Source organism: Prionailurus viverrinus, chromosome D1, assembly GCF_022837055.1.
Source record: "Prionailurus viverrinus isolate Anna chromosome D1, UM_Priviv_1.0, whole genome shotgun sequence".
Lineage (NCBI taxonomy): Eukaryota > Metazoa > Chordata > Mammalia > Carnivora > Felidae > Prionailurus > Prionailurus viverrinus.
This window is the reverse complement of record NC_062570.1, coordinates 46,243,209-46,255,426: the sequence shown is the minus strand read 5'-3', so window position 1 is coordinate 46,255,426 and position 12,218 is coordinate 46,243,209. Positions and strand designations below refer to the sequence as shown.

Below are 12,218 nucleotides of genomic sequence, written 5' to 3'. Positions count from 1 at the left end.
CGGGCTCTGGGTTGATGGCTCAGAGCCTGGAGCCTGTTTCCGATTCTGTGACTCCCTCTCTCTCTGCCCCTCCCCCGTTCATGCTCTGTCTCTCTCTGTCCCAAAAATAAATAAACGTTGAAAAAAAAAAAAAAATTTTAAAACCTGAAATGAAGGTGGGAATCAGGAACAGGCCTACTCTTCCTTCACAAATGGACACCCAGCATATGTCCGTGTTCAATATCAAAGCATCCCCTTTCTATGGAGAGACTCAAAGGCACGCTGCATAGTCGATGGGGCTGACTCAGGCACTATTTTAGGAGGACAGACAAAGGCAGCAGGTCAAAGGGACAGACACCAACCTCAACTCACTCCCTGGGTAGGACATCCAGCCCCTCTGGGCCTTTGAAACCTTACCTGTAAAATCATGGTAACTGCTCAGAGATGGAGGGCTGGACAAGATAACCTATTAGTCTTTTGAGGGATGCTCATCCTGAGTTCTAACAGAGCCTCATTTAAAATGTTTTTATGCAATTATTCATTAATGACCCACAGCAGAGTATATGGAGATTGTAGGAGTCTCTTAAACTCTGCCCAGTCTGGCTGCCAGCTTGGTGAAGTGGGCTGTGACCAATTTAGCTGAATTTGAAGCAACATTTTAACTTCTATGCTCAACTACCATAGCAGACATTCTCTTGTCTTGCTGTCTTGATATCATAACCTCCTGAGACAGAGTGTTAGAGACAGACAGAGACCGATGGACTGGCAGATAAACAGATCTGCTAAGTTTGGGTTTGTTTTTCAGAGTTCATTTTTAAATGCTTGGTTAGAATGTGCCAAGATGTTGGGACAAAATCCTGAGATTCCTGCAGGGTTTGATGGTGGCCACTCCCTTCCACCCCAGTCTCAACTTCCAGAAGTACGAGCTCTTCACACGGCTCTTGAGTTTTCTGCTGCCACAGACATTTTTATTCAAGTTTCTTTGAGGCAAACATCTAGATCATCCAATTTAAGCTCCGTCAAGTACAGAGAAATTATCATAACGTCTCCACCCAACCTGCCTCTTCCCTGACTCATTCCTCTCTTATCAAACCTCTGCCCAAATCGGCTGTATCCCTGCCAATGGAAAATGAATTTGGATCTCTTGGTCTTCCCTTCTCCTTCAGAATGGATTCTCTAAGAGGGTAGGTCCGCAGCCTATGGTGTGATGCCTTGTGTTAGGAACGGAGCAGAAGCTTCAGAGACATGGATTAACTGAGACATAATTAACTGAGCGCTTACAATGTGCTTGACATATATTATTTCATTTAATCATTGGAGTACCCTGTGAAGTAGGTATATTTTATTATCATCTCCCTTCCAAAATGAGAAACTGAGGCTTAGAGAAATGAAGTGGCATTCCCAAGATCCCAAATGTAGTGAATGACAGAGCTGGAACTACAACCTTGACTCCGAATTCCTAGACTGTAGCCTGTGTGCTCTCCTGCCTACTACCTGGTCCAGGCCATACCCCTGGAAAACCACAGGCAATCGATTTGAGCTGACTACTTCCCCTCAGCCTCCAAAATCCTTTAACCTGTTGTTAGTTTTAGCGGGTTTAAATCTAATGTCTTTAAAGCGGCCTCAAGGATGAGAATAAAAAATTTCATCATAAAGGTGGTATTCTTTTTTTTTTTTTTTTAATTTTTTTTTTTCAACGTTTATTTTTGGGACAGAGAGACACAGAGCATGAACGGGGGAGGGTCAGAGAGAGAGGGAGACACAGAATCGGAAACAGGCTCCAGGCTCTGAGCCATCAGCCCAGAGCCTGACGCGGGGCTCGAACTCACGGACCGCAAGATCGTGACCTGGCTGAAGTCGGACGCTTAACCGACTGCGCCACCCAGGCGCCCCGATAAAGGTGCTATTCTTTAGATGACATGCATCTGGCACAGCATCAGAGCAGAAGACTCTCTTAAAGAAATGGATTTTCAAAATGTATATGACCAGAATAACACATTTCTACTGGCTTTCAAAATCCTCCAAGTCCCATGGAGAGATCTAAATAGGATTTACATTGTCACCATCTTTTTAGAAGAGACAGGAGATGAGATTGTATACCATCAGTCTTCACCATAGTAATTTCTTACCTGTCCAGGAGGGAATGTGAAAGTGATTCATATAATTAATGGTTGTAGAGGGTACTGTGAAGAAGGCATTGTAGCTGGGCACATGATGCCTCAGACATGGCTCTGGATCTGAAAATGATATCAAGATGGAGACAATCATGCATACTATAAAGGTATACTGAGGCCAAATGTGGAAAAGAGCCATGACTGCATGAGCTAAACGCCAAAGGAGTATAAAGGATGAATGAGTAGCTTCCATGTGGCATTATTAAGGAAGGCAGTGTGGCAGAGGTAGCCCTGAAGAGCCCTAATACCCATGCGCCTCTCATTACACTGACCTACTGAATTCAACTTCCTGCTTACTAACTGGTCCCACCATCACCCCTCTTACACGTGGAGCTCCCTGAAGGCAAAAGAAGGTGGTATTCACCTTGGATTTCCACTGCCTAAAACATAAAAGATACTGAGCAAATGTTGATTGAATAAATTTGATACACAAACGAGTCTTTGGGAAATTACACACATTTAAAGGGTGAAGAGAAGGCATCCATCCAGTGATCTTTAAAGTTCCTTCCAATTCCCAGAGTCTGATCTAACAGAGCCAGTGGAGGTGGTAACAGTTTGTTAGAGGTTCCAGGACACGGAGTACCCTGTTAGTGCCTGGCAAGACCCCAGAGCATCAGACTCCATGTGCCAGCCTCAAGTGAGAGGGCCCGTGCAGCCCAGAGGTGGCTGTGCATCATGGAGGAGGGCAGGGTTGGTAGAGGATGCGGGCCTATAACCAGATGGCCTGGGTTCAAGACCCAGCTCTGCCATTATGACTTGCATGACCTTGGGCAAGTTAGCTAACTCAGCCAACCTCCTTGTGCCTCCATTTCCTCATCTATAAAATAACAGCGTGCTTCACAAGGTTGTGGTATTACATGAAACGTGTTAATCATAAAAACTGCTTAGAACAATTCTGGGCACACTGTATGCCCTAAAAAAATTCTAGCTCATTTAATTATTACTTGAATCCCCTCCACAAGGCACTCCACTATGGAAGGAAATTCGGTACAGTAGGAACCTGGCTTGGAAAACTCAACACCTCCTTCAGAAACCAGAGAAAGAGGGAATAGAGACTGTCTAGTGTAAGTGGAGACCCAGCTCCCCCTTACACAATGAAGGCACTTGGCTTCCTTTCTTTCTCCTACTGGGAAAGTCATAGGACACCTCAGCAACTCAGGAGAGACACGAACTTGTGCAGACAGTGGCTCCGTCCTTCTGTTTTCTGAAAGAGCAAAACAAAACAAAACAAAGGACCCAGCAGGGTCTGCCCTCTCCAGAGTTCCACACCTTAGGGGAGTACGTTTCAGGACCAAGTGTGCTGTGGGCTTCATGTAGATACTAGCCAACAACAGTGCAGAATCCAGACAAAATGCTTTAAAAAAAAAAAATTCTCAAGTTGCTAATCATTCAATTCAACTCTACAGTCCCTCCAGCTTTCAGTAAAACTTCTAAAAGCAAATGCAGCTTTGATTTTCTCTTATTCAAGTTCCTCAAAGCTGACGATCTTTCCATCAAATATCCCTCTCCTCAAATGACTGGTACATTTTACTCTTTACTGTGTTCCTTTTGGTCGGAACTGTGTTTTAAGCAGGCTGCCAGGCAACCGTTTGGGTACAGAATGAATGCATGCTTTTAACCGCTGACCTCAGCTCCCCAACTGTAGGGTATCCCTCAGATTTTCATCACACCGTCATAGAGCATCTTTTGTGTTCTGCATCAGAGACGCAGTCAGACATCACCCCAAAGGATTTCCCAATGTACTTTTCACACATCAAAGTGAAGTTTTGGAAGTGGACAACAGTCCATGTCCTTACAAACAAAAGTGCTGCACATTAGTGATCCCTCTGCAACGGCCATAGGAATGAAAGGCCCTTTTCTCCCCCTCGCCACAAAATGGGCATCTGGAAAGAAGAGGGTAGATGATAAAAGAAACCTTTGGTAGCAATGGCAAAAATGCAAAGTAAAATAAAGCCGTAACCCCAGAACCTACAAAGGTCCAAGGGAACCAAGAGAAACTATAAACAGGGAGACTGGAGATGAACCTGGAAATGTATCCACAGACACTCCAAAAAGACAGCCCAGAGAGCTGGACTGACTGAGATGCCAGCTGGTTCAAGTCTGAGCCAGACAACACGTATTTCTGTATGGGACGTGCCCTCCAGTGTCACTATTTCCAAGATCTAGAGGTTGCTGTTTACAATCATTTTTAGAACAGGTGGCAGGGTTCCTAGGTTAACATTTTATTACATGAAACTAAACATATTACCTCTAGAAGATAACTAATGATATGCAGGCAAACTTTGAAAAAGGACACAGAATAAGAATGCCACCCCTGTGTTAGAGACGGGTCATAGCAATAGTGGGCCATAGAGAAGGCCATAGTGATCTACACTCCAGATAGAGGTGATCCTGGGCATATACACACTACACAGGCAGATCCTTGGGGAGCAGAGACACAGGGTGAAAGATGGGGGCTTTGGTGAAAAGGGAGGTGAAAGGAAGGAATCTTAGCAGATTCTTAGCAGATTCTTAGTGTCTCTGAATGACTCACTCATCCAATAACTGTTTACTGAGCACTAAGTATGGGCCAGCCACTGTTCTGAGTAGCTTGGATACATCAATGAACAAATATGACAAAAATTCCTGTCTTAACGGAGCTTACATGATAGTGGGGAAATACAAACAATAAACAAGAGATATATTAGGTGAGGTCATTAAATAGTACATTAGGAAATATCAAACACCATGGAGGAAAGTAGACCACGTTCAGGAGGACCAGGAAAATTGAAGGACATTCACAACTGCATCTGGTGGGGCAGAGTAGGTCTCACTGGGAAAGGGAGATGCCCTGAAGAAGACGAGGGGATGGCCATGTGGCTATGGAGGGGACGTGTGTTCATGGAAGGGGGAACAGCCACTGCAAAGACTTGAAGCAGGAGCATGCTTACAGTGTGTGAGGAACATCGAGGAGGCCAGCTGGTTTGGGCAGTGAGTGAGGCTGAGGAGTAGCAAAGACAAGGTCAGAGAGGGTCAAATCACCCAAGGTGTTCTAAGGACTCTGACTTTGTGGGGTTTGAGCAGAAGAGCGACGTGACCAAACAGTTTTAAAAGGATCACACTGGCTGTTGTGTGCAGAACAAATAAGAGGAGCTCAGGTGGTAGCAAGGACGCCAGCTAGGAGGCTGCCGTTTATCCAGCCAAGGAATGTTGGTGGCTTAGGTCAGGGTGGGACCCATGGTAAGCAGGGGTTGGATTCCAGACTTGTCCAAAAACACAGCAACAGAACTATCTGGTTGACTGGCTATGGGGTGTGAAAGAAAGAGAGTGGCTGAGGATGTGTGTAAGTTTTAGCCTCTCAAGATGGGGTTAAGAATCGGAAGGAATAAGGCTGGAAGGTGGTAGACTGATGAGGAGGCTCCTGCAAAATCTAGACATGGGATGATGGACTGAACGAGGCTGGTGGTCGTAGGGATGCTGAACGTGAGTGGAGATATCTGCCATGTTCAATCTGTGCCCTTCCCTCTGGCTTCTGTAAAGAACTGATGGCAGATGCCAGAGCAGCCATCGTGGACCATGAAACGTAAGATGGATGCTGAAGATGGAGAAAAATAAAATTAAGCCACATCCCCAACCTGCAATCGTCCATCCCAACTTGTTTATAAGACAGACCTACCCTCTGTCTTGTTTAAGCCTCCATATTGGGTTTGCCTCGTTACAATTGCCTAACCTTTAGCTGGACTAATACGGGTTCTGTCAGCCATTACAAGCACGAAGCCCTAACAGCAAATGCTTTCAATCTCATGAAGCCAGAACAGTAGCCAACAAGGTGCGATTTAATTCCAACCTGCCTCTGCTTGTCTGTTCTTAAAATATTGGAACGATAGTTGAGCTTCAATGTCCTGAGTCACTGCACACGAAGCTCAAGTGTAGAGTGAACTGCTGCTAATGGAAATAGTGTTGACTTCCTAACCCACTGCTTCTCTGTCAATCAGGGGTGCCCAAGTCAACATCCTGTCCAAAGCAGAGGTCTCACGAAGACACATGATGTTTTCTGCTTTGGGTGCAGGAAACAGCATCACCAACAAACTTCTAAATGCCCATATGACCCAGCCATCATCTCCTGATTGATTGGTGAGCCAAGTATGGCAACGGCTCCCCTCACGCAAAGGAGGCAAGATCAAGTTCTAAGCTGGCACCAAATAAAAAAGTACAGCTTAACCAAAGGCAAATTCTAGCTGTGTGAGAACCTAAGGACTCACCACTGAAGACACAAGAGATTCAGCTGAAATGCTGCAGCACTGGCCACCAAACCTTGACATGCTCACTAACCTACATGCATCAGGTCCACGTAGGAAGGTGGTCATCTGCAGGGCCCTGCGGTCTCTGAATGCTGCATGAAATGTGCTGGCACATAATCATGGTGATTTGACTAAGGACCTTTCTCACTCGTTCTTTCCCATCAAGCTCAAGAGAAAAAACTGCAGAGAGGCAGGTGGAGGACTGGTGGACGTTTACGGCGAAAGTCACTGCTGGCATACGGGTCAAAGGAGGAGGCTGATGCACTCCAAGAAATAATGTATACCTTCAGTGAAATGCCCTTAAGTCTGGGGAGGTAAGGGTCCTCCAAACAGGCCGCTGGCAGGCATTTGTCCGGGCAACAAGAGCATTAGGGTACCTGCAAAGTAGCAGCACTAGGATTAATAAAGTTGAGAGGAAAGGGGTCATAACTCCATTGAGATCGTTAAAGAGCATCTATTCATTGGGCATCTCAAGTCAGACACAGAGAACACCATGCAACAAAACAGCCTGTCTGCATGGTGCTCAGGGCCTAGTGTGGAACACCAACCAGCCATTATCACAGGGTGCTCAGTGCCAAAAGGAAACAAACAGAGAGATAAGACGAATGCAGGGACTGGAATCTAGTATGGGGAGCAGGGAATAGGAAGGCCCCTCCCAAAAGAGGGTACCGGTAAAGGTAAGGCCAGAAATGTTCTGAAGGCCCACTTGCTACCTGAATAGAATGGGGATGAAAACCTGCCTATGAAGACAGCCCTATAAATAGGGGTTGATAGTTACCTATTTAATGTAAGTAAAATATAGCTGACATCTTGTAATATGTATCAAATATCTGCCCTGTTGCCACTGTCAATGGGTAATAGAAGAGGTCCTTACATAAATCTTACAAGAAAAGTATAAATGGTAGTAAAAAAAAGAAACAGAAATTGACGTACCATTGAATTTGCATCACTTAGAAAACCTAGACTCCAATAGGGAACTCAGAATCCTCTAGTTCTAATTCTGTCATTATTAGGAATATGCCTAAATCAGCCAAAGCAGATGTAAATGAGAATTGTCATTGCTATTCAGTGGACTGAAAATCAGAAGGCAGGCTGCTTCTATCCACTTCTGCAACCATGATGATCTCTCTGGGCTTACCTTCTCAGCTTGTCCCTCCATCTGAAACTGTGGAACTGAACGAGAACAATGATTTTCAAAAACTTTTTCTTTACAACAATCCATAGTGAAAACTGGTTTTTCACGTGGTGACTTAATACTTTTCTTTATGAAGTTTAATGCATTTGCTCTTTTTAAATTCTATTCTAACCTATTTCTTTAAAATAAAAATGCTGGTTAGACCCACTAAGCTTAACTTCATGTTCCAAAATTTGTGACCCGTAATCTGAAAACCTGCAGACTAGGTCATTTCTAAGGGCCCCTCCACCCCCACCTCTGGAGTGTCAACATGATCATTAAATATTTCGTTTCTTTCAGTTTGCAAAATGATTTCACAGGTATCTCCCATGATCCTCAAAGCAGTGGTGCGACATGGGCAGAGGGGCTCATGAACTCGTCACAGATCACACGGGCAGATTATGAAAGAGCTGGAACCAGACCCAGTCATTCCAGAACAGCAGTGATACTTGGCCCATTCAGCAGCTCTTCTCCTAGAGAATTCCATCTCCCAACAATGTGCTGCCCTCAAGCTCCTTCTTAAATGCCTCTCCTGACCTATCTAAACTGGAATGCAAATCTAGCGAACACATTCCCTATGCTATACTCTACATCCCCGTGACTTATTTATCTTATAACTGGAAATGTGTACCTCTTAACCTCCTTTACCTATTTCACCCATCCCCAACGCCGCTCACCTCGCCTCTGGCAACAACCACACTTGAAACTAATGGAATATCATATGTCAACTATACTTCAATTAAAAAAATAAAGTTAAAAATTAAAAAGAACCTTGTAAACACATTCCAAGAATGTAATGCTAATTTTCATGTTCATGGCCTTGCTAGATCCTTCAGGAAATACCCCACGCCAGCCACAAATGCATGAAACTCAGCCCCTGCCCTGGAGGAGCTCATCGTCTAGCAAAAAAAAAAAAAAAACAAAATCCACCCACAGACCCGCCCACTAAGTGCAGCTCCCTTCCAAGCTGCCTTCCTCTTATTTTCTCAGTGATAACCTCAGTTCTGTTTAAGTCAGCAAGTCTCCCCATCTGGCTGATGGAAAGTGCACGCTTCAAGCCTTCCCTGGAGAGTCTCAGAGTGCTGGAGGTCAGCGGGACAGCAAGGGGGGGGGGGGCACTGCAGGGGGAAGTGAAAGGTGTCAGCAGCAGCGCCCTGCAGTGCTGTTCCTTCCGTTGCTGCTCCTCCCACCCTCCCCAAGGGTGAATGGGGGGTGCCAACAGACTCCCTCTGCATCACCCCAGATACCTTCCTCACCCCAGACCAGCATCACCTGACTTCAAGGATATACAAAAAATCTTAAATATTATGAAAGGGTCAGGCCCACTAGCTTTATGGACAACGTCCCATTTATATTATTTAGGAAGAAAAAATTTATATCAGGGACAAGGAGAGAGTGCTTTTAGGCAGTCATACACCTAGGGCTAAAAAAGAAGACATTCAAGACCTTCTTTTATTTTTTTTAGCTATTCACAAAGCAGTTAAGTGCTGACTGGTAACATGCCAGTACTTCTAAGGCACATATTGTCAAAACAATTGGAGTCTGTGGTGGGAATTTATTGTTTTGCTTTCCAGCCCCAACCCCTCCTTCATCTGATGACTGTGCACAGATTTACTGTGCAGAAGCCACATCCCCTTACTCTAAAACAGTTGGTATGAGTGGCACTACCTTAAACTCTATCTTTAATTCTAAGAGTGAGCCCTGACAGGCTTAAGTTATGGTAATCAGTTTGAGAATAGGAAGGGAATTCAATCAGAGTTGGTGGGACAGATGACTCTTTTCTTGAGACTTCAGAGAAAGTATCCTTCTCTACCAGAAGAAAGTGTCTTTCTATCCCTGAACAGTGTGGTGTGAAAAAAAGAGATAGGACATTTTGGCAGCACAGAGGCTAAAGACTCCCCTGCATGGAGTCTGAGGATAAAGCTGACATTGCAGAAGCAGAGAGCCAGAAAGCACCTGCACCCTTAGAGATGCCATCTGGACTGCTGGGTCAAGTCTTGCCTGCAACCCTTCCTCTAGATATTTAGTTAAAGAAGGCTTTTGTCTGCTTAAGCCAGTTTGAGTTGACTTTTTTAACACTTGCAACCAAAGTAATTAAAATTCATAAAACACCTTCAATACCCCAAAGTAGTAATATACAAAGGACTTAAGGTCTCTTTTGGAGGAGACAAAGAGTGATGTGATAGGGAAAGATTTTTTTTTCCATAGCTTCTATTAATTCTGCAGGAAATAAACCTAATATTTAGCATCTGTATAATTGTTCCTATTTCTCAAAAACACCTCTCCACATGTATTTCCTCACCTGAATTTTACAATCCTGAGTCAAAGAAATTATTAAAAATGTTTGTTTTGTAGTAATTACTTGTTTATCAAGCACTATATAGTTTAAAGTATCATTTCAACTTTAGTAATTAATTTAATTGTCATAATAACCAAATGAGGTAGGAATAGTGGTCTGTCATGCTATCATTTTAAGCAGGAGAAAGCTGAACCCTGTAGACAGTAAATGAGATGCCCAAATTAATCTGAGGAGGCGTCGGGAGACAGGCCTCAAACCTAAGTGTCTTGCTTCCAGGGTTTTACCACCAGTGATACTAAACTCTACTTCCAGATACAAATGCATGTGCTCTTAAGCACCATGTTCTGGATTTCAGTGGCAGAACCAGAACTAACTAGCTCGTGACCTTGAGCTAGTTCCCTTTGTTTTGTTTCCTCATCTGTAAAAGGAGAGATTTGAGTTAGGCTCTCTGATGCCCCGTCAAGGTCTAAAAGTTCTTTAATTCTAGACTTCCTTATTCCCACTCTCAAATTAACCTTAACTCAGAATAATAATTACAACCTTAGTCGACATTTGTTCTCACTGGGTATCAGGCACCGTGCTAAGAATTCTGCCTCCATTTTCCCTTTACGTCTTACAACACGCAGGAGACAACTGTCTCTCATTTACAGATAAGAAAACATGAACCTGACAGAGGTTAAATGAACTGCCCAAGACCAACAGAATTAGTAAGCTTCAGGGGAAGATCTGACACCAGGTCGTACGGGCCACGAGGATATCAACCCAGTTTTTATTGTTCCTGTAGAAGAAATAAGCCCCCCTACATGACTGGTCACCTCTTTCCACGCAGAAAAGGTGGGGGGGGATGGGGGAGCCGAAGCGAGTTACACCAAGCCTCTGCAAGGCAAAAATGGAAAACCGCTGGAAGGGCGCCTGGGAAGATCCAACCCAGACCCAGGGGGCGGGGCGCCCCTCCCCGCCAGCCCCAGGGCCACCCTGCCCTCCCGGACCCGTTACCTTGTTGAGATGAGGGTTCCTGGTAACATCGTAACCGCGCTTCTTCAGGGGCACCGGGCGCGCCGCGCCGGGCTTGGAGTGGCAGCCTCGGGCGGGTGCAGAGGGCGCCCAGCGCGGGACGGCGCCGCAGGCCCGGCCCCGCAGGGGCGCCAGCCGTGCGCTAGTGCCCAGCGCGGCGCCCATGGTCCTTGCGCAGACCTGGCACCGGGGAGAAACCAAGGTCAGGGGCGCCTGACGGCCAACCACGAACCACGCGCGCCGCAAGGCACCGAGTCTGAGCCGAGGCTGCGTCCTCGGGTAAAGAGCAGAGGGTCGGGAAGGGTGAAAGGCGCTAGCCCCCGCCCCTCCTCGGCGGCCACCTGCGCCGCTCTCCCGGCTCGCTTGCGTTGCGCAGGCCTCGCCAAACCCCCGGCAAAGCGAAAGCAAGCCCAGGAAGCAGATCCGGTGCGGTTGACCTCCCGCGCCATCCCCGCCCCCATCCCCGCGAGGAAGAGGCGACTGCTCAGCGAAGGGCCCCCCGCACCTCCAGCCTCGCTCAGTGGCTTGCCTCGATTCCTTCCTTCCCCAGCCCACCTGTGCTGCGCCCAGAGCTGGTGTGGCAGGCGGGGCGAGTTGCTGCGGTCCAGTGTTCCCCTCCTGCCAATGGCTGGACCTCACCCGCAGCCGCGAGAGCGCCAGGCTCCTGCGTTCTGGAAAGAGAGGTCCCCGAACCTTTGTTCGTAGTGCGGGGCTTCCCCTGAGGACGCGCGTGGAGCGCCTCGTAACCGTGTGCACGTGCCTCCCCAGTGCCTAAATGAAGCTCAGCTTGCCTCCTGAGCCGCTCCATCTTGACTAAAGAGCCGCTCCATCTTGCCGAACTGAACGCCCAGAGAGGGTAGCGTTTAGGGATTAACATAGCCTTTACTCTCTCACCCTTTAGGGAGGCCCTGGCTTTGGGATTCAGAGTAGAAACCCTCAGACACCCGGTGCTCAGTGTTGCTTTGCGAAGCCCAGTACAATAGCCATTAGCCACATGTGGCTCCGTAAATTTAAGCAAATTAATTTAAATGGAATAAAATTAAAAATCCAGTTCCTCAGTGACACTAGCCTAGTTTCACTGGCACGTAGTGGCTGTGGGATGGGATAGCACAGGTGTGGAACATTTACATCTTTGCAGGAAGTTCTGTTAGACACCACTGATAACAAGGTCCACAGTTACCGGTAGGGCTCCTGGGTAGCCTGTCATGGATTGCTGTGGACAGAGACCTTGAGGTCCATCTAGTCTTGAATTTAACTTTACGCTTTATCCATATAGTAGCCAGGAAATTCCTTTTAAA

The 12,218-nt window shown here is 46.3% G+C and overlaps 1 protein-coding gene across 4 annotated transcripts in view; it reads right to left on the bottom strand.

The window, feature by feature from the left end:
* Window positions 1-11,584, bottom strand: part of ME3 (malic enzyme 3) — a 184,715-nt gene extending 173,131 nt beyond the window's left edge. The window contains exons 1-2 of one of the 4 annotated variants that reach the window (XM_047879261.1): window positions 11,476-11,584; window positions 10,903-11,100 (exon numbers count right to left, since the gene is read on the bottom strand). In XM_047879261.1, coding sequence (XP_047735217.1) covers window positions 10,903-11,085 — 183 coding nt within the window. In that variant the 5' untranslated portion in view covers window positions 11,086-11,100; window positions 11,476-11,584. Of the gene's footprint in view, window positions 1-2,108; window positions 2,217-10,902; window positions 11,307-11,425 lie in introns of those variants that run through there. The other 3 variants (XM_047879260.1, XM_047879262.1, XM_047879263.1) reach the window with 3 other exon arrangements.
* Window positions 11,585-12,218: the final 634 nt, after the last annotated feature.